This window comes from Psammomys obesus, unplaced genomic scaffold, assembly GCF_907164565.1.
Source record: "Psammomys obesus unplaced genomic scaffold, mPsaObe1.curated_primary_1811, whole genome shotgun sequence".
Lineage (NCBI taxonomy): Eukaryota > Metazoa > Chordata > Mammalia > Rodentia > Muridae > Psammomys > Psammomys obesus.
In genome coordinates, this window is record NW_026592548.1 from 7,740,871 (window position 1) to 7,764,402 (window position 23,532).

The following is a 23,532-nucleotide window of genomic DNA, read 5'->3' on the forward strand; positions in this document are numbered from 1 at the left end:
TATCTATCTATCTATCTATCTATCTATCTATCTATCTATCTATCTATCTGTCTGTCTGTCTGTCTGTCTGTCTGTCTATCTATCTATCTATCTGCCTATCAATCGATCTGTCTATCTATCTACCTACCTACCTACCTATCTATCTATCTACCTATATCTATCTCTCTCTCTCTCTCACACACACACAGAAGGAGAGACAGACAGAGACAGAGAGGCAGAGATAGACAGAGAGACAGAGCTATTAATTAGTGTAAACTCAAAGCAGAGAGCATGCACTCTGACATACCCACAGAACTTGGGGTAAGTTAGCATTTTCCATGTAACTAAGGGAAGCTGAAGGAATTATAACTAGCAAACACTTTAACTTTTTGGAATATCTAATATCCTCAAGACTGGAAGAGTCCACACTAAACTATGCTCTTCCAAAGACTTTAATGTTCAGACATACGCAATCCAAGAGCCTGAGCAAGCAGTGTGGCCAGGCACAGAGCCCATTCAAAGTGCACCACACCAGGCCACACACCCCCAGAATGCTGGTCACCATCATCTCTCCACCAGATGCTGGATCAGTCTCTGGTTCTCTTCCTTCCTGGAGTCCTCCCAGGACTGAGAGTCTGTTCCACTTTCCAGCTCTAGAGTGACCTGCCATCAATTAGTCAAGCCCTTCCCACTTAAAAACTTGTAGTTGTGGTTATAATGGAGGCTATTCATAATGTCCACTGGATCTACACCTACCTATTCACACTCACAATGCTTCGTCTTCACTGGCCTTTCTGTTCTCCCTGCACCTCACAGGCCACTGGCCAGTGAGACTTCAAATCATTCGGGTCCCAGAAAAGGCATTGTATTCCATGGCCTTCAGGACACTAACACATGAGATTCTGCATCCCTCCCTGTTGCCATTCCATGACAGTATGAGTCATTGTCACATTCAGGCCTGGAATATGGTTGGTATTTAATAATTTAAATGAGTCGAGCATTTTCATTTTTGAAAAACTGAAGAGGAAACTGGTCCCACCACTGAGACTTGAGACCACGAGTCAGAAGAATTCTGTTTTCTGCATATACTTGAGCTCCCCAGCACAAGGGAAACCAACATGGTGGAACACGTAGTTTAGCAGGAGATGGCAAAAAGAAAATGTTCTGCTGCAATGTTCCAAATACATTAAAGTTCAAGACTGAAACATTATGATTTTTCTTAAAAATTGGCTGGATTTCTACTCTGGAAGTGGTCCAATCCTGCACATTCAAGTATCAGATCTTTAACTGTTAATATTGTCTCTTTATAACTCAGGAAGGTAATTAGTTTACATTGCTATTAATAAATTATTCAATTTTTGCTAAACAAGACAGGACTGATAGAGAAATGTATAAAAGCAAGTCTTCCTTTTAAGTCTTCCTTCTAAGCCATGCTTTGTCCAATTTCTATGAATTGAAGTGATTTCTATGACATGAAGTGATTACCATATCAATCACAGTATATTAATCCATGTTTATCTTAGCGATCATGAGCTTCAGTGTAACCTTGTTCAGTGACCTTGATTAAATATCATCAATATATCATTAAAATAATGTTACTACTAAATAATTTTACAAGTAATGTAGATAAATGAGTAACAAATTGGAAACAATGGATTACGAAGGTTTAGAAGGATAATGACAGATTCTTATTCACTTTTCCTAGAGCTTAGAAAATGTTCAAAACGGTTTTCTAATGAAATAAAAGTTCCTCTTTGGTCTAGGTGTTTAATCTTTTGTATAACAATACTTAAATACATATGCAAAAATAAGACTACTGGCACAGGCTAAAGACGGAGACTATAAATCAATTGCCAACAAATTTGCAAGCTAGCACTGCTGTAAAACATTAATCCCACTTGGAGGGCGAGAATAACACTGCTTGGCTGAACAAAATGACCCCCGACCTGTACCCACAGTGGGTTTTTTCTCTGACAGCTCCTCTACGAACATAACTTGATGATACAGACAACGTCTCCCCACACAATTATACTGCACATGTGTAACTAATAGTCCTTTGTGCCTCGGTTCAGGACAATCAGCTTGTGTACTCCGGCAAGTTTCGCCCATGTAGCCCTCACAGTACACTGTGGGTTCCTGTTATCATCTTCCTGTAGGGCCAGTTCAGCATCACCACAGGAATTTAAACTTGGATCACTGAATCAATAAGATCAAGCACTGTGGGTCCAAGACTCAACAGATATCTCCATTGAGGACCGACCCGCTGCTGGGAGCAGCAAGGATCTTTATGGCTTATCCAAATGAACACAAAAGCCATCAGACAGGAGCACCCTCCAGGAGAACACACCCAGAGCTGGGGAGCATGTGCTCACCTGCGATGCCTCCACTCGCACAGCTGATTCTGACCAAGCTCCAGCAACACTTCTTCACAAAACAAAGCACATGCAATGTGCAAGGTGTAAAGAAACGTGCGCACTCCAAGTGCGGAGCAGCTGGCATACAGAGGAACAGAGCAAGAACTGCTCTGCTTTACAGCATGCTCCCCAGTCAGTAGAACCGGAGTTAGGAGAGAGAAGCCTTCATAACAGCTGCTGGCCTGAGGGTGCATTGACTGCCTTAGGCGGCTAACACAACACTTCTGTTTGTTCAGACGAAAATGAGAACACAAAGCAAACTGCTGGGACTTTCTACCTGACCATATTTGGTCTCAGCTAAACTGAATAGCCTGACTGAAGCTAGATAGACTTTGTAACGGTCATGATAAATATAAAAATTAATCTTGAAACTTCTTTTTTAAAAGGAGTGATCCAACTTTACAAATATATTTGGTGAGATGATGACCTAAAATAAATGCTCTCCTAGCTCTTATACTGGCCAAACACTGGGATCCAGTGTGTCTTGCTGGCATAGGTATTATAGGTATATAATAGCATAGTTATTATACTATTCCTTACTGAAAGTATTCCTCGGCCCAAATGGAACCAGTAACCAATAAGTATAAATGACATTTTAAATAGATGAATCTCTCAAAATCTTGGAATATGAGAAAGACATAAATTTTATCTATAATAAACTAGTATTGCCTTATTAAAATGTTTTCATTGAATGAAATAAATAATTGAGACTATACAAAATGTTTTTAAGTTTTTCATTAAAATCAGTTTATATTCTCTAGGTTACAATCAGGTAATATTCCTTGAAGAGAATCTGTAACTACTGGAGATTGATTCTATCCAACACCATGTGACACTGGAATTGCAGCTGAAACGAGCTCAAGGGTCCTTCGAGCCCTCTTTCCTGCCTCTGAGGTGTTTCCTTTTCCCCACAGGCAAATCACTCAGACACTCTGCTTCAGCTCTAGTAAAGATTGCTAGACCAATAAAGAAGCATATCAATAAACTAAATTAGAGGGACCTATTTTTACGCTTTTTCTTCCTCTTCTATAACTTATCTTCAAACTAGTAACTCTTAGCCCCAGTTTAACAGGGCACTAACCATAGCACACACGCTAACAGCAGACGGTACTGTCAATCACTTGCCTTCCTAGACTGTACGGTGCCAGTTATTTTGTACTTATTGTATTAGAAGTAAAAACGTAAAGCCAGACATAGCAGCATATAGACATATCAGCACTTGGGAGGTAGAGGCCAGAGGATCAAGAGATCAACACTATGCTCAGCTACATATCAAGTTAGTGGACAATCTGACCTACAAAAGACCCTCTGAAAGAAAAGGTAAGAGGGTGGGGAGAGAAACAGAGAGAACGAGAGGGAAAGGAAGGAAAGGAGAGTCTTAAAACACACTGCAGACAGGAATTCATTAGTCGCAAAGGGAAAGCGAACATGCTATCCCGAGGGTAATGCTGGCCCTGTTACAGGCTCAAATACAATCAAGTCACAGTGCACTTCAGCTTAATAAGGCAGCAGCAGGTGTTTATGAAGTGCTCGGTGCGGCTCCAGCACTGAACTAATGCAATGAGCTCGTTACCTCATCACAGTCTACAATGCTCTCTGAAATCTGTACTGTCATCTCACTGAAGGCAATGACACTACAGCACTGAGTGTTACAGACCGTGCCCTAGGCCACATGGCTGCCAAGCAATGGAGTTTGAATTTAATCACTGATTCCGTTAAGATGAACACATGCTTTTAACAACTCTGAAATCTCTAGAAATTCTATTAACTGAATTTAGAAAGATGTAATGAGTGTTTCATCTTCTATTGATAACTTAATTGACTCAGATGACTAAGTTAGATACAGGAACTCATTGTGACTGCTAATATTCTCTACACATAATGAAAGTAAAGTAGGCTCTTGAAATTCTAAATGAACTACCCATAGGTCTTAGAAAATTCTCAAGTCTAAGACTAAAGCAGGGCATGATGGCACATACTATAATTCTAGCTCTTGGGAGATGTTGGCAGGAGGTCAGGAATTCAGGGTCACTGTTTTTATTCTCAAACAGCAAGAAGATCCAGTTCCTCTCAGGTCTCCCCAGGTATAAAGATGTCCAAGCATCCGATCACTTGCTGCTCATGTCACACCATTGTTTTCTCCTCCTTTTCCTGTCTTTTTTGTGTCATGCGCATGTTTGCACATGCCAATGTTCATATATACAGGAGTGCCTGTTTGTCGTATACAGGCACGTAAATATGCAAGCGTGTGAAACTACAGGTGGGCCACTTTCCCACCCCACATTTAGGTGGGTTCTAGGGAATCGGGAACGCCAGTCCTTTGGGAAGTGCTTTAACCACTGAACATCCTCCCAGCTTCACTTGCTAATTTTTAAATAAGACAGAATACAGAAAATACTAGCATTGAAGTACACCAAGCCACTGACCTGCTGATCTTCAAAGTGTCAAGTAGAAAAAGCCAGCAGGAACATACAAAATGGGAACTGCCACAGACCAATCCCAATTAAGTATAAGTCAACAAAACGTTTTTAAGTGATATGGCTGTGTTCATGACAAGAATTTGACATGACCGATCTATAGTATTTGTCCCAGCACTGATACAAAATTTTACCCTATCCATTATCAACTGCAGATTCCCCATTTTAACAAGATCATAAAAAGATTAAATTACTTGTGGCATAAAAATGAAAATAAGCTTATACAACTAACTACTGTACTCTACTTCCAGGCGGTGAAACAAGACTGGTTTGGGCTGAGAAATGAACATTATCTTGGACCCTTTAATAAGATCCTGAACAGTGAATGTAATGAACAAAATTAAAAATGAAAGAGACAGTGGAGCTTAGGGTGAAGAACCACATAAGCCTCCTGACAGCACTGCTTAGAGCACACTAATTAGGTCACACACTTAGCAACACTCACAGGCCACAGGAAAGAGAGGCATCGGCAGAGAGCGGAGGCCGGAAGCAAAGAGCTACATTTCCCCAGTGACAGGCAGCACCGAGTCCTTTGAAACACTGAGTGCTCAGACGGACTTGAAGGGCTTTTCTGTGTACATACAATACACTACACAGAAGCTGCGGTCAGCAGAGCAAAGCAGCACAGAATATCTTTACTCAGCATCAGAAGAGAGCAGAGGAGTGAGGGCTGGTGCATACACACATATGTGGATATAGGATGAGGTAGACTTTTTCTCCTAAAAAGAAACCACAAAATCCTATCTGTGAGCCATCCCTCAAAGGTCACACTGTCTTCTGCTTCTCGCTTCAGAAGCTCACTTGGTCATCTGGGTGCAGAGCACAGAGGAAGCCCAGACCTAGGAATGCATGGGGCAGGAGAATTTCAAGTCACCGTCAGTCTGACCACATGGTGAGGGCCTGTCTTTTTAAAAAAGGACAGACAGCTTAAGGGAATGAAGTTTGATTAATACAGAGTTTTCCAAAATAATATATCTGAATCCCCTGACGTTGGCCATAGATACAATTTTAAATTGAGTCAATGGATGAGTATAAAGATTTGACATCAGGCATCTAAATGATTTGATAACCTCTCACTCATACTCAGGCAAATTTTCAGAAACTATTAACAAAAATTAAGTGAAATACCTTTGCTCTGAGGAGATCAAATTATATTCACACATGTTAATTCTATTCTCCTCTCAGTGCTCCAAAAGGTCAGACATAACATGCTGAAGAAAAAACTTTCCTTCAATTCTTCGGAACAATCCCCAGAAATTTCTTACAGATAACTAGCACTTTCTACGGTGACGCATCAAGTCAGTCTGACCTACCCTGAGCTCACTCCCATCACTTCCACCTTAGGCTCAAACCCTTTGACAGGACTGTAACTTAGTCCCCACCTCCTCTCCTCTCTCCCACCTACGGCCACTCTGGCTTAAACGTGAAGTAAGTAGCAAAGGCCTCACACACAGGACCATGCTGTGGGAGTGTCAGCATGGACCTATGTGCCTGTGTGAGTGAGCCAGGGACAGAGTACTTCTGAGCGTGTGCGTGTGTGTGTGTGTGTGTGCATGTGCATGTACGTATGTATGTATGTGAGAGAAAGAGAGACAGCAGGAAGGAATGGGAGAAGCAGGAAGAGGAGGAGAAATGAAGGAATCTTTTTGGTCCTTCAGAAATAGTCAGGCAGATGGAATAAGACTCACACTGGATGAGCAGAACACTCAGTTTCACTGAACAATTACTGCTCATGGGAGCTGGCACCTTATGAAGCAACTCTTCAGACAAAGCTTTCAGGGTTCTCACAAAGGAAGAAGCAAAATTACAAAAATTATGATCCCAAGAAGCCCAAAGGCACTGTCTCCTCTCAAAATTTATCAGTTCTATATCCTCGTCTAACTAATCACATTATAAAGTAACTATCTTTACCATAAAGAAAGCACCTTGCTGTTAACAGCTTTCCAGAGCAATAACCAGGATGTGAGTACAAGCCAGGCTCCTGTGTTACTTTCTCACACACAGCACACACTCTCAGTGTTTCTCTTAACTGAGGAATCAGGAAAGCCACTCACAGGAAAAGGATAAATGCCAAAATGCAATACAACTCTGTAGAAATTGAAGCTGGTGGGGAAGGGGGTGCAGCCGCAAGGGCTTACCGAGTGTGGAAGGGGCCCAGAGTCATTCATGTCTGGCACAGAGAGGAAAAGCACACAGATAAGGTCTTGCAGAAATTTGAGCTCAGAGCAGTTTTTCACATCAACACTGTTTGTGGAGCATCACTCCATTTGGGGGCTGATGTGAATCGGTTACTCTGCGTTTCTCTGCTGCCTACACAGACACACTCCTGTCAGATTTGGAAGCAGCCAACCAGCATCACTGAAAATGGCTCAGTTTAAAACTTCCACCTTTTCATGACCTTTTTTTTCAATATTAAGATTCCAAACGTAATAATACAACTAAATTACTCAGTGCCAAGTCAGTTACTGCTAGAGTAACACAATCATTTTCTAAGAAAAAAAGGAAAGAAAGAAAGAAAGAAAGAAAGAAAGAAAGAAAGAAAGAAAGAAAGAAAGAAAGAAAGAAAGAAAAAGAAAAGAAAAGACAGGTTGATTCAAGACACTGTATAGAAAAAAGAGCTGGATTTAGGCAACCAAAACTGCACACCCCACCTATGCCCATGAGGAACAAAGAAGGAAGGAGAATACCTTGCCCAAGATAAAAGACAACTAAACGTGACCCTCAGCTGTGTCCAAGTTCACTGAAGCCTGATGATCTGTGAGAAGGAAGAAGCGCAGGAAGCATATCTTCACAGAAGGCACAGCAAGGAGTTGCCTTGAATGACAGGGGGAGAACCCCCCCCCCCCCCCGCTGCCCTCCGCTGACTATTCGGGACTCCTCTGACCAAGCTGAGTTCTCAGAGTGCTAACTGCCACACCTGAGTGCACCGAGGTGAGAATAGAGGAGTGAAGAGCTGTGCGCCACTCACTCGCATCCTTGGCTCACATATTCTGCTCTGCTTCTTTGTTGGTTTGGTACCAGCCTAAGGCAAAAGCACCCAAGTCATCTCCCTTGCCCATCACTTTGCAGTCTGGCTTACCTCGTTAACAGAGCAACAACTGAAACAGGTCACCCAAGCCCAGGGCCTACACCCCATGCACCTGCTAACTGCTTCCCTGCCACAACAGATCACCCTTACCTTTACACACTTGGAAAGGCTGGGCTTCAGTTTATTGTTAAAGAAATCATTAAACAAACATGATAAGGCTACCTTATAGGACCATTAAAAAAAGAAGGATAGCTAAAGCAGTCTACCAAAGATGTTTAAGCGAAAAATAATTGAAAATTGTAAGACTTAACTGAATGCCTGGAAAACCAAATTAGAACACTGGTCTCGAACTCCAGTAGGTTTCTGTAGGAGAGTGCCAGAGTGAAAATAAAAACAATTTGTTGAGTTGTTCTCATTGAAAGCAGCAGCAAGCCATGTAGAAGTACATTACAGAGCAAAGCTCTGAAGCCTGCAGCTGTAGTTTCTGTGGTTGCTAAGTTACTGCCTAGGACAGTAAGTCAGTTCATGGGGCTGTGCACAGAGGAACTCCACAATTCCTCTCTCTCAGCATGTATCACACATGAACTGTGTTCACTTACCTTTCCCCTCTGTTCCTTCGCATCTGAACCAGTGAAGATACTTGACTCCGCCCCACTACTGCATCCAGCACATGCAGTTTGTTGACTAAAAAATCGCTTTCCTCTCAAGAACCCAAAATAAAAGTGCTGTACTGGACTATTAATACTGAGGGCTTCAGAGACAATTTTTACCTTAAAATTTCAATTCTGGAAACTCTCAATATTTTTTTAACTTATACGTACAAAGATTTTTAAGGAAGAAGTTGTGTATAGTTCTGATAAAATAATTTATCATCAAATCATTAATGTTCAGCAAGTTGCTATAAAAGATACAAAAGCCAAACTGTAAACACAGCAAAGTTTAAAACATACTTGGAGAAAGGTAATGTTTATAATATGAACAAAAAAGAAGATATTTGGAGAAAGGTATTGTTTATAATATGAACTAATTATGTTTAAGAGAAAAACAAATAACCAGCATATCTTCACAGCAGGCACAGCTTGAAAAATCAAAGAGCTAACTGAGTAAAGGCTGCAAGTTATTAAGTGGAGGTGAGTCTGTCCACACACGCAAGGGTGTAACTCTCAGAAAGCCCTTGGAACTAATCTACCAGTTCCCAGGAGGGCAAACCCGTGCTGACGAGGGTCTGCCTTCCTTCCCTATGCACATACGTGCTCTTGAGTAAACACAGAGCAAAGGCCTGTCAGGGACAGAGGGAAGACCCAGAGAACTGACAGAACAAGGGCAGACTTGCTCTTGGCTTCAGTTACTGCAAGAGAATATGTCTCTCTTCAAATGGTGCACACTGCAGACACCCTACTGGGCGGGTGTGCAGACAACCAGTGACCACGGGGTGCTCACTGCTGCACAGGACATCTGTATCACCCTTTGCTTTAGCTTCTGCTGCTGTGATAAAACCACAGAGGAGAAGAAGGTTTATTTAGTTGACAGCCACTGAAGGAGGCAAGGAAGAAGCTTAAGGGTGTAGCCCTGAGGCACAACTAGGCTATATAAAGAATTCTTACTGTTTTTAACAGCTGAGTTCTGTTGCTCTCCTTGTGGAGTTCCTGTCCTCTCCAGATCTTACTATTTTTCATTTCTTTCATAAGATTCCATGCACTCTGCCCAAAAGTTGGCTATAAGTCTCAGCATCTGCTTTGATAGTCTGCAGGGCAGAGCCTTTCAGAGGCCCTCTGTGGCAGGTTCTTAACTTGCTTCCTGTTTTCTTCTTCTGATGTCCATCCTCTTTGACGTTCGGGATGGGGATTGAGCATTTTAGTCAGAGTCCTCCCTCTTGATTAGTTTCTTTGGATGTACAGATTTTAGTAGGTTTATCCTATATTATATGTCTATATGAGTGAGTATATACCGTGTGTGTCTTTCTGTTTCTGGGATAGCTCACTCAGGATGATCCTTTCCAGTTCCCACCATTTACCTGCAAATTTCATGATTTCCTTATTTTTCATAGCTGAGTAATATTCTATGTGTAAATGTACCACAATTTCTGTATCCACTCTTTGATTGAGGGACATCTGAGTTGTTTCCAGATTCTGGCTATTATGAATAAAGCTGCTATGAACATAGTTGAGCAAATGTCCTTGTTATATGGTGGAGCATCTTTCAGATACATGACCAGGAGTGGTAAAGCTGGGTCTTGAGGAAGCACTATTCTCACTTTTCTGAGAAAGCACCAGACTGACCTAGCTAACCACAGAAGAAGAGGATCCAGACAGTCCTGATGGGACCTGATAGACTAGGGTCAGACAAGATGGGAGGAGGACCTCCCCTATGAGTGGACTAAGAAAGAGAGATAGGGGAGCAAGAGGGACAGGGGGTGGGACCAGGAGGAGATGAGAGAGGAAATACAAAGTGAATAAATTGTAAATAATAATAATAATAATAAATATTTATTTCAATTAAAAAAAAAAGAAATCTTACTGGTTTGCTCCCCATGGCTCATTAAACCTGCCCTTTTGTACAACACAGAACCTCCTCTGGGGGTACCATACACAGTGACCTGGGCCATCCCACATTAATTATTAATAAGGATAATATTCTACACACATGCCTACAGACTATCTGATTAAGACATTTTCTCCAGCTTCTGGTTATTTCGAATAAAGCTGCTACGAACAAGGTTGAGCAAATATCCTTGTTGAGCATCTTTTGGATAGATGCTTAGAAGTGGTATAGCTGGATCTTGAGGTAGCACTAGTCCAAATTGTCTGAGAAAGCACCAGAGATTTCCAAAGTGGTTGTACAAGTTTACACTCTCACCAGTAGTGGAGGAGGGTTTCCTTTTCTCCACATCCTCTCTAGCATGTGTTGTCCCTTGAGTTTTTGATCTTAGCCATTCTGATGGGTGTAAGGTGAAATCGCAGGGTCATTTTGATTTGCATTTCCCTGATGGCTAAGGATGCTGAGCATTTCTTTAAGTGTTTCTCTGCCATTTGATATTTGTCTATTAAGAATTCTCTGTTTAGCTCTGTAACCCATTTTTTAACTGGATTACTTAAGTTGTTGCTGTTTAACTTCTTGAGATGTCCCTCAGTTGAGGAATGGATACAGAAAAGTTGTACATTTACACAATGGAATACTACTCAGCTATTAAAAACAAAGAAATCATGAAATTTGCAAGCAAATGAAGGGAATTAGAAAAGATCATCCTGAGTGAGGCACCCAAGAAGCAAAAAGAAACACATGGTATATACTCACTTATAAGTGGATATTAGACATATAATATAGGATAATCATACTAAAATCTTTATACTTAAAGAAGCTAATCAAGAAGGAGGACCCTGGGTAAGATGCTCAATCCTCATTCAGAAAGGCAAACAGGATGGACATCAGAAGAGGGAGAAAACAGGGAACAGGACAGGAGCCGAACACAGAGGGACTCTGAAAGACTCTACCCTCCAGGGTATTAAGGCAGATGCTGAGACTCATAGCCAAACTTTGGGCAGAGTGCAGGGAATCTTATGAATGAAGTGGGAGATAGAAAGACCTAGAGGGGACAGGAGCTCCTCAAGGAGACCAACAGAACCAAAAACTCTGGGCCCAGGGGTCTTTTGTAAGACTGATATTCCAACCAAGGACCATACATAGAGATAACCTAGAACCCCTGCACAGATGTAGCCCACGGCAGCTCAGTTTCCAAGTGGGTAACCTAGTAAGGGGAACAGGGACTGTCTCTGATATGAATTCAGTGGCTGGCTCTTTGATCACCTCCCCCTGAGGAGGGAGCAGCCTTACCAGGCCACAGAAGAAGACAATACAGCCACTCCTGATGAGACCTGATAGGCTAGGGTCAGATGGAAGGGGAGGAGGACCTCCCCTATCAGTGGACTGTGGGAGAAGCATGGGAGGAAAAAAGGGAGAGTGGGATTGGGAGGGGATGTGGGAGGGGGCTACAGCTGGAATACAAAGTAAATAAACTGTAATTAATAAAAAATAAATAATTTTTTTTTAAAAAGACATTTTCTCAGTTGATGACTACATTTTCTCAGATGACTATAGCTGGTGTCAAACTCACAAAAGAAAAATAACCAGAACACCCTTCCAAGATTCAGGGATGACATCACAGACTGGGACAAAAAGAATCTAAGAACCTCACCAGGTGTGGTGGCGCATGCCTTTAATTCCAGCACTTGAGAGTTTGAGGTCAGCCTGGTCTACAAAGTGAGTCCAGGACAGCCACGGCTACACAGAGAAACCCAATCTCAAAAAAAAAAAAAAAAAAAAAAAAGAGAGAGAGAGAGAATGTAAATGCCAGGAACACTGTGGAATGCTGTTTTCGGACATGACATAACTGTTGCACTCATGAAGTCACAGAAGCTGTAATTAGCTGCACATGATTGAGTGTATCAGCATTCTGCCATGGCTGGGGTAAAGACTCATGAAGCCCACTCCTCCTTCCTCAGGATTAACAGGCATTTAATGTTTGCTGAAGGAGGAAGAGACGTTTAACTAAATGGTACAGCCACTGGTAGGTTGCTAATCTGTCCTCTGGTAAAAGAAAAAAAAAAAACACAAACAACAATAAAAAAAACAAAAACAAAAACCCTCCTCACAAAAAGAAAGCAGATGGGGACTACTTAGGAAGAAATGGTTCAGTAGGAGAGGAAGAGAAATAAAAGAGGATAGAGGGTTGAACAGGACTGAAATACATTGTGTGTGTGTGGAGAGAGAAGAGATGAGGGGGGAGAGAGAGCAAGCTGCCCACTATTCTATTCAGGATAACATCCAAAACATGAATATCTGAATAGTGGTGCTTCCCTCAGAGAATACGTTGATATGGTGGAGCTGGGTATAAACCTCAGTAACAAATCATTTGCCTAGCTAGCCATGGGCACACCTCCAGTACCACACACACAGGAAAGCTCATGTGAAAGGGCAAGATCCATGAACAGATGATTCTAAAGAACAAGAGCAGAGAAATCAGGTTAGCAGACAGGACAGTGACAGTAACAGACACACTGTGGTATTGGTGAGGGAATAAGCATGCCAAGACCTCTCAATCCAGCTCCAAATTAAGACAGAATGTTCCCTCATGCTCTGCAGAAGCCCTTGAGGTCCTCTGAGGCTTGCAAACTGATGCTTCTTGTTTTCTAAACACAACAGCATGAAGGTGGTGTGAGACAGATCAGCAGCCAAAGCTAGAATGAAAAGGACAGATTGTTCAGTATCTACATTCAAACATCATTATTTACAAGTTTAAGGACTACATGAGAAAAAGACTGTTAGAAAGTGACTGAGACAAGAGAAAGAACATTCAAAGGCATGAGCTAAAATTAGCTTCTTTGTAACTATGGCCGCACATTGGAAACTATTTACAAAACATATTTACATAATTCCATTACTTTTGTTAAAGTGATGGTTTGTGCATAATAAAATAAAAGCATAAACTAGTCATGGAACAAAAATTTAACACTATAAACATACTGACTTTATTTTTTTATAATAATTAGAATGGCTTTAACATCTCAGTTGATTAACAAAAATCAGAGTGACGTTATATAGAGAGTATTCTTCGCAGTGAAAACAATGAGATAGGTGAATAGGGAAGTGAACACAGGACACTTAAGTATAAATGGTCAAAATTAGAAATGAATGACCAAATATTAGGCCACAGAAACCAAAACAAGTTAACAAAGTGAACACAGTGAGTCAGAACAAACAAAGCAACAGTAAAAGCTAGAACTGTTCTGGTCTGCTAGGCAGACAGAGATTCACCACAGTGCCCGTGGGAGTGAAATGATGAAAGCAGTGTCTGAGGAAGCTAGTTCTAACAGCTGTGTGTAGGATGCGCTGGAAAGGGAAGAGATGGTCCAGATTTCAGAGCAGACTGAAGTACCTGCAGATGGGCCCCAGCTCTGCACAGGAAATCAATGATGCTTCACAGACACTCATGCGAGCACACCTGTTTCACCCCAGTCTCACAAAAGGGCAAGCTCAGAAGTTTCCTCTGGACACAGCAAACATGTCAGGTTCGGGAGGCTTGTGTTTGGGGGTTAGGGAACAGCAAATGGTACATCTACAGAGCCTGCCGAGACACTGCAGCAGGAAGGCAGGGGCATGAGGGAGAAGCAAACCAGGCAGCAGCAGCATCTTCAGGAAAAAGCAAATGAGAATCGAGGTGTTGCTTAGGGTTACCTCATACATTTCCAGACTACTAGTCACTGCCGTAGATCTACACACGTACCTTTTAAGATATCACATGCATAATACACCAATTTCTGAAGAGTAGTAAAAGATAGAGTGAGACAATGCATAATAAAAGAATTCTGTAACTATAAATGCTATAACCATAAAGGAACTTTACCATACTAAGCTAAAGACAAAACCATCTTTTTGTTAATTTCTCTGTTAAAAAAAAAAAAAAAAAAAAGCAGTATGAAATAACCATTGTCTGCATCCCCAATTCATGTCTAGAACAAAGGCTACATAAAACAGAGCCTACAAACAAGCATCTGAAACAGAAATAACCTCAAAAGAAACCCTTCAGAAACACAAGGCCAAGCTTACCAAACAGCATACAGTTACTACGTGCAATTGCTATGTTCTTCAAGGACTCTGCAAATCTTACTCAGGCCATGGCAATGTGTCCCAATGACTGACCATACAGCACACTGACTTCTTTTCTGAAGTAAAAATTCCTATGAAACCATACAGCTCAAGCCTCTGGACAGAGGACATGGTTACAAATCAAAGAACTATCTGAGAAAGACACAACAGCACAAAAGAACTAAACCTGCATACCTGACACAAGTCAACCTCGCTCTCAGACTTAATTTACTTTAAAAACAAAAGAATCATCTGTTTGCTTTGCTTTCTAGATGGGATGGAATATACACAAGAGCTGAGCTGTGCTTCTGTGGTTTTCTTGGCCTAACATGACCTGTTCACATGGAAGATACTTGCCTTGTCTCCCGAGCCATGCAGTGTCCTTTCTGCCTTTGCAGCACTTTACGATCTCTTTTTTCTGCTCAAACCCTGCAGTGGTTTGAGTTGCAGTGGTTATATTAGCACTATGTCTCAAATGCTTAGTCGGGTGATATCACAACCCCTGTCTCACTGCAAAGCACACTGCACACTCCCCTTCCTCACGGGCACTTGAGTATATCAATGCTAAACTGAGACAACTATGTCTTCTGCAGTCACTCCTCTGCAACAAAACCAAACTCACCATAATAAACCAAAGTTCATGGTCTAGGTAAAGGTACCTGACTCCCTCCAGGTAGGAAATGGCCCACTTCAGGGATACTCAGCAGAGGCAGAGGCAGAGGCCATCTTTCGACATAGAAAACACAGCGCCACACACTCATCCTTCTACCCTGCAGCATGGACACAGACAGTGAACCTGAGCTCTCCCGCCAGCCTGGCATTCCTAACTAGTAAGATGCTGGGGTGCCAAGGCTGGGTCTGGGCAGCAGGAGGCAGGAAAAGCATGAGGCTCCCACAGACATCCCTGACCTGTGTTGCAGCAGCTTCAGCATGTGCAGAGGCCTGTGCATGTGCACACTGCTCTGTATCGTTGTTTTTAGTTTCCTTTTAGACTCTTTCTCTGGTTCCTGATTAGCTAAGGCTACAGCTCTCCCAAGAGTCTGGTGAATAAATCAACATGCTTTCAATCAGTCCTTTTTCTGCTTAAAATAGTAACCTGTAAAAACGCCAAGTAAAGCAAGTAATAAACAACACTAAACACCCACACTTCACCTAATCCTATTACTTTAACGTTTCATTCTCCTCACATGTGTATGTGCCACTGTGGTCCTAAGTCAACAGCTACACTATGTCCAGCAACAACAAAAGTGGGAAATCAGGGTTCTTTACCTCTTTCAAAAGCAACTCACCTAAGAGTTCAAATTAAACTTGGATGAGATGGCTTACCTGTCAGGAATGCCTAGCCTCTTGACACTTCTGTAAACAGAAAGAGTATTTGCAACATGTCGGTAATTAAACCAGAATCGGGATGTGCACACCTAGAGTTAAAAAATAAACATGATTTTATGAGTCAAACCATGGGTTACAGATTTATTTCACTTAAAGTCTATAAAGAAATGCCTAAAGAAAGCATTTCAGGCTTAACATCAAAGAACACAAAAAACCTCCAATAACACCAATCTCACACTGCATTAGAATCTTGTTCCCACCTTACTGTGAACCCAAGCCACTGAGACTTTAACATTTGTATGGCCTAAGCTAACAGCTTTATATTCCAAAGGGAGCCGTGTGCCAATTGGGACACACAGCACCTATATCGTACTCACCTACAAGTTTTTCTCAGTGACTAATCTTAGAAGAGCCCTCACTCTCCTTGTCTAATAATTTCTTCCTTTCTAGCAGGTGTGTCACAGCCTGGGTCTCTATAATTGCCACTTTTGTGGTCACAAACCTCTCTTCTGTCTTCAACATCTTTTGTTCAATCTCTCCCTAGTCTCCTGTGGTGGGAAGGATGCCCAGGGTTAACCTATGCTATCCTAGTCTACCTGATCAAAACATAACTGCATTTACACAAATCTTCACTGCAACTACACTTCAGCTATTTTTAGTGACCTGCAGACAACACCACCCTTTTAGAGAACAGCCCTGAGCACACTCCTTGTGAAGCCTTGGGCAAAGTCCTTAGTCTCCTGTTTCTGTTAGACTTTGGATGTATTTCTCCAACTCCATTATGGTCCCACTATATTCTTCCAAGTCCTGGTGCCAAATGTCCTTCCTTTTTCAGCATGAGATGATACTGATACACCATCTCTGTTCCTTTCTTGGCCCTTCCTGTCCTTACCCTCCCCTTTCCTTTCTCCCAGATGTTCCTTGCTATTACTTAAAAATGATCCCCAAACTTCATGTATTCAAATTTTAACTCCCAATTTCATATATTGATGAGATTGGGAGATAGTGTCTTGGGCTGCAATGAAGATTAGCTGAAGTCATCAGGCCAGGTCCTCAAAATAGCATTGGTGGTTTCATAAAAACAAGATCCAACCTGAAACTTTCTTTGCCTCACGGTGCACCCACAACCCAGAGAGGCTGGTGCCAGTTCACAGACTTTCCAGTATCCAAAGATGGACACTAGCCAAGCCTGTGTTCTTCATAAGCACCTAATCTCAGATGTTTTTCATAGTAACAGAAAACAGAGTCTACAACCTTTGTCTTTTGTTGAAGCAGACTTAGCCTTTCTCCTAATCATATGCCATTAAGTGAAATTCTGATAGTAAAAAGGATCAATGTACAGAAAAAGTAGTTACGTGTATTCTATCTGAGGAATGAAATGAATTCATGATCCAGCTATATTAAAGATATTAATTCACACCATACATGGAGGTGGAAGGTAGAGAAAAACTAGGACAGTAAGCAAAGCATGCTCAGAAATGAAACAATGCAAATTCAAACATTAATTTCTTGTGCGCCAATGAAACAGGAAAAAGCTAGTGAGATGCAAGTTGAGTTCGTAAAGAGAAGCCCTGACTTTCAGAGGGCAGCCATGTGCCACAGCTCCACACTCTTGATGTCAAGGAACTTACACTCCTGAGGAAAAACCAGTAAGTTTCACAAATATGAATGTTTAAGAACAGTCAGGGAGGTGCAAAGGCACATGTCTATAATCCAGGCTTTGGGGAAGCTGGGGCAAGACTGCTATGCATTTGGGGCCAGCCTGGGCTATTGAGTGAGATCCTCAGTCTCAAAAAGAATATTCAACATAACTCTAAACAAAATAATAAAAACTTAGAATCTCAATATCTACAAACTAAAAAATACAGTATGTCATAACAGAAAACACTACAGCATTTGGAGAAGATAAGACACCTTTATATCTACCAATATGAAAACTCTAAGATATGGTAAAGCAATGCAAAAGTATTGACTAAGGATGGCCCCAGTAAGAGGAACATGTAATACACAAATATAGAAAATATCTCTCTATGCTGTATATTTTTTCTCCATGAAGAGAGGAGCTTTCACCAAATACTGACTTCAGAACATGGGGTATAGGAACATTCCCCCCCTTTTAGTTGAGGTAAAGTTCAGATCTGTAATTAGTTGTCCTCTTTTCAGCTTTTAGACCTTTCTGTATGATTTGAATGTTCTACAATTACCATTTATTGCAAACACAAAAATTCTACTTTAAAACAGCGTAAGTAGAGTTATCTATAAACTAGTACTGCAGAGAAATGTAATTACCATTTCAAGCATTAAAATAATTCTACATTTTTTAAGTGTTTCTCCTAACAACAGCACCTCAAATGTATTCTTGTATTTGTTTACAAACAAATAAAAATGAAAACAAAGAATTGCTGATTATGATATAGTGATCCACATTTGTAAACCCAATACTCAGGAGGTAGAGTCAAGGACACCAGTAATTCAAGGCCAGCCTCAGGTACAAAGTGAGTTTGAAGCCAGCCTGGGCTACATAGGACTCCATCTCAAAGAGACAAGGTAGGGTGGGAGAAGAAAAGGAATAAGAGAAAGCGAGAAGGAGATAAAGAGAGGGGGAAGAGAATTTTCTTTTTCTATCAAAATTTTTATTTTAAAAGAAACTTTATTTTCAAAAATTTAATTCACAATACAAAAGTTTTGAGATATGTATCTAATATGAACAGCAAGGTACATTGTTAAAGAGCATACTTACCAAGACAGCCCAGTTGTTTGTATGTCTACTTCTAAAGAATTGTTCTGCTTGGTCCTGTAGGTCAGATAAAGGTGGAATGATTCACACATACACACATTAAAAATATATATATTTATACAATTTCCAAGAATAAAGAGTAATGATACTTAGGACTCATGGACCTTCTTATTTGAATTTTTAGGCTTTTTTTTTTTTTGTACTTGAGCTGTATGCACGTACGTGCACTAAGTGCATGCCAGTGTCCACAGGAGAGGGGAAGGCACTGAATGCCCTGGGGCTGGGCTGTGAAACCCTCAGTAAGTGCTGGGAACCAAACCTGTGTCCCCTGGAAAAGTTTCCAGTGCTCTTAACCATTGAGTCATCTCTCTAGCCCCTCATGGACTTTTCTATAACAGCAATCACATTCAGTTTATGAAGCTATTGTATTATGAACAAAATAATCAAACATAAACTTAGAACTACTTTTGGCTCATCAGGTAAAGGCACTCGCTGCCAAGTCTGAGGACCTGCGTTGGAACCCACATGGTAAAGAGAACTGACTCCCATATGTTGTCCTCTGACCTCCACAAGCATCTCATGGCACATAAGCACCCACACACATACACAAATACTAATTAACTAACTAACTAATGTGAATTAATGTAACTTCTAGAAGATACAGTTTCAGTGCAAAAAACAAACAAACAAACAAAAAAACCCTCGTTTAAAATGCTGAGAAAAAAGCCTTAACCTAGAAATCTGGAGATCAAAGCTGCAGTCTTGCTTGAGACACTAATTAAACATAGATAGTAACTTGAACTCAGATGCTTAGCTCCTGGGCCTAAGGTATAAGCTAACGGTAGAGCATTTGCCTAGTATGCAATGGACTGGGATTCAATCTCTAGCACAGATAAGTAAACCCTTCCACACACTTCGAGCAAAAGTACTACCAGCCGCACGTTGCAGTATAACTTACAAAATGCAGATATCTGCTGCAGGTATGTCTCTGCTTCAAAACTAAGAAGCATTAATCAAATGCAATGACTTACTGAAGTCACGTTTTTGTCTATCTATAGGGAATTTACTTGTTTAGGTTATCATTTAAAGCTACAGCCACATACCATCATTTTCTTTAGCTTGACTTATTTTCAGCATTGTGCTCCCCATCTTCTTGGGTACCACTGACTCACTGTGTACATTACAATCCCTCTTCCCACAGGATCTGAGCTCTACTAGGACAGGACCTTTCATCAGGTAGATGTACTAATACAGTCCAAATCAGACACATATTTGCTAGAGTATATCCCAAGAAACTGAAGCCTCATGATGAGTTCATTAAAAAAAAAAAAAGGATCATATACAAACCCTGCAACATAATTCATTAAACTTCAAAATCCTTTATAGGTTATACTGATAATCCCTATATTAAAATAGGGTCTCTACGCAATGAGAATAAAAAGTGAAAATGGCTATGCCAAGAACTTCCCAACATTTAATTCCAGGTTGACTGTAACAGTATCCCAAGTATGAGGTATCACCTCATCCACTTCCCCCACTAAAGCAGGACCCAGCCCTTGTGCTTCTGCCATTCTCTTCCATCTCAAGCCACTTGATGAACCCTGCTCTTAATTCTCTAAGCTCTCTGCAATTATGGTCACTCCTAATACTGGTCATACACTAAACACCAGTCTCCAGGGGATGGGGGGGGTGCTGAGGCATCCATAAAAACTGCTGAGTTTTTGTTTCAAGTTTTCGATATCTGTAGCTATTCTTGTAGGAGATGGTTACTGCAAGGCTGTTTGTTTTTAAACACTTTATCTCAAACAAAAACAATTTTTCCTCATGTGTTCCCAATTTTCCCCTCAGTCTTTATGCTGCAAATGACTTATGTCTAGATTCTAGAATTATATATATGAATTCGTATCCTTCCTATTAAAATGCCATCGAATATTCATACTTATTATTGCTGACTATTCTATTTGAACTCACACATCTATTTGAGTATATCCTGTAGCTTAGTGCCACGCACCATTTCATACTGTTATAATCAGTGTGAATTAATTTACTATTTCTACACATTAAAAACTTCATCTTCCCATACTAATGAAAACAATTTTAATGACACACTGTCCTGATGCTTCTCTGCTGCTGTGATTAAACACTGACCAAAAGCAACCGGGGGAGGAGAGGGTTTATTTGACTTATACATCACAGTCCATCATGAAGGAAAGTCAGGACAGGAACTCAAGGCAGAAAACCGAAGGCAGAAGCTGAAGCAGAGTCCACGTGGCAATGCTGAAATGTTTGCCACCTGCCCAGGGATGGAGGCTAGGTCCTGCCCACAAAGAGCTGGGCCTCCAATGTCAATCATTAATCTAGAAAATGCCCCGAAAGACCTGCCTACAGGGCAATCTTATAGAAGAGTTTCTCATCTGAGGTTCTCTCTTTCCAGATGACTCCAGCTTGTGTCAAAATGATAAAAAAATAAATAATAATAATAATAATCATCATCATCATCATCTAGCACACACATTAAAATAATGATGGCCGTATACAACGCCAATCCCAGATCTGCTTCCAAACAGCATGTATGACTACAACAGTCAGTGTGCCTGAATTCAAAGCTGGACCTATGGCTTACTGGCTGAGAAACGTTAGTGAAGTTGCTTGCCTTCCCCAGGCCTTCATTTCCCATTCTATAAAGCTGGCATCAGACTCGCTGGATGTAGAAACTGAGACTACGACCAAGTGACTGCCTAACAAATGGCGATTTCTGGCTATCAGATATTCAGAGACAAAAAGTTCCACCCAAATATAAGAATATAAGAATAGATCTACCACTACAGCCACAACCACCACCACTCCCAAGAACATTCCTAACAGCTGCCTAGATGCTGAGGAAAGCAACAAGCAGTGTGCTATTGTGAATAACCCAGTAGTTTAGGGATTTGAAGGCCTGAGCTAAAATCTAGCTGCATCCAACACTGGGGTAAGTCAGTTCCCACTTGAACTTCAATTTCTCCAGAAGAAAATGAGATTTGACCTAAATACTGTCTAGTGTACTTTACAGGCTCAAAATTGTTACTCCCTTTAAACATTGCTGAGAACTCGGGTAGGCACTGTAAGTTTATTCACTCAACATTTAGTTAACAAGGTACTTTCTATATGCTGAGGACCATGTAATATACAGTGATAGGAAAATCACCAAACAGCATGCAGCTTTCACTCAAGAATATCAGAGTTTAACACAGGGGAACATTAATTAATTGTCTCCATCAGACACCTACCCTGGTGGGTAGGGCAGCGCATCACAGTGCTTGCCTTCATAGAGATTACTGTCCACCTGAAGAGGGACACAGTGGAAGAAAAAAAAAAAAAAAAGCCCCTCCACACAATATGACATGATTTTGTCAGGGAAGGATTCCCTTCAGAAGCGACATTTTTGGAAGACTATCTAAAAGATGAGAGGGAAAAAAAAAAAAAAAGGTAAAAGACAATTCCAGACAAAGAAAATTTGGGCCAATGGCAGAAGAGGTCCCAATGGTTTGAGGAACTTTAAGTTCAACATACCTAGACATTTAAAAGGGAGAGCAAGGGATTTCAAGGGGACACTCTCGGTCATTACACTCATTTTTATCTTTAGAGCAATGTTAACATACATTTGAGTGACACGATCAGGTTGCCATTTTAAAATTTGTTTCTACCACAGTTTAGAGAACAGACTAAGGACCAGAACAACTCCAGGCGTGGTTAGGAGACTACTGAAATCTAGGTGAGAGATAAAACTTAGCACAGTGTTTTTCAAATGTCTGCTGACCATCCCCGGGTTCCTGAGCAGGCAGGACAAGAAGGTTTAAAAATAATGCCAAAAACCCAAATCACTTTGTTGGAGGATCACTGGTAAAAGCACCAGAAAGAAGCCAGGTGTCCTGTGGCCTCAGGAAGGGCGAAGGCGGGGTCGAGAAACGAAACACCAAAGCCATGACAGTCCCTAAGCATGCCCTGTCTGTCAGCAGGCGGAGAGCTAACTACCAAGGGCTGCGTACAGCAGGAGGAGAGGATCGGATCCTCCTCCTTCACTGAGGGCTTCGCACTCAACCGGATTTTTCCAAGGGCTGGATCAGGTCGCTGTCCCGTCTATCAGTCCTCAGAACTACCCACAGTCCAGCCCAGGTAGGGCAGACGCTGCAGGCGACTTCCCTCAGCGGTTGCTCATCCCCCATCTGAGGCTCTCACAGCCAGGACACATAGTCCTCCCGGAGGTCAGTCCCCAACAGAGTCCGATGCCTACCTCGATGTGACTAGCCGCGGAGCTGCCGAGAGACAAGAGCGCCAAGGCAGTCAGGGTAGCCACAGGCAAAGCAAGGGAACAGGGCGCCGCCATGTTTGCCGGCTTCTCACGCCCCGTACTTTCAGGGGGCGGGGCGAGTGCCGTAAAGCAGCGCGCTGCTGTGAATGGGTTTCGTGGTGGTGGTCGCAAAGGGTTGGGTTTTTTGCGACAGCACTCACCTTCCACAGTGGCTGGAGCAGTCTGACTGGAGAATAGTTCTTAGAATACTCTAAGTTTCTCTTGTAAAATAGATACAAAAGTTTAAGGAGAACGTTTTTAAACGGTAAGAGGGGGCCTGTAGATCCACAAAATTTGCTGTTTCTATTTTGTATGGTGTTGTCAATTCTTTGAATATATGGAAGAAGCTTTTTATCAAAGGATAATAAAGGGGAAATGTGGTCACTGGGTTTGTTGACTGCCACTGTAGCAGAGAAAAAACAAACAAACAAACAAACAGAAACAACTGGTTCAGGAGAGATGCTGCTTCAAGAAATCAAGGCAGAGCAAGGTCGATGGCACCCAACCTCTGCCTCTGGCTTCCATAAATGGGCCCATTCTCTCTCACACACACACACACACACACACACACACACACACACACACACACACACACA

At 41.5% G+C, this 23,532-nt stretch overlaps 1 protein-coding gene across 1 annotated transcript in view; it reads right to left on the minus strand.

Annotated features, from left to right (window-relative positions):
* Nucleotides 1-22,997, minus strand: part of Pigk (phosphatidylinositol glycan anchor biosynthesis class K) — a 78,622-nt gene extending 55,625 nt beyond the window's left edge. The window contains exons 1-3 of the mRNA XM_055614359.1: nt 22,880-22,997; nt 18,610-18,663; nt 15,867-15,958 (exon numbers count right to left, since the gene is read on the minus strand). Of these exons, the coding sequence (XP_055470334.1) occupies nt 15,867-15,958; nt 18,610-18,663; nt 22,880-22,972 (239 nt within the window). The 5' untranslated portion in view covers nt 22,973-22,997. The remainder of the gene's footprint in view (nt 1-15,866; nt 15,959-18,609; nt 18,664-22,879) is intronic.
* Nucleotides 22,998-23,532: the final 535 nt, after the last annotated feature.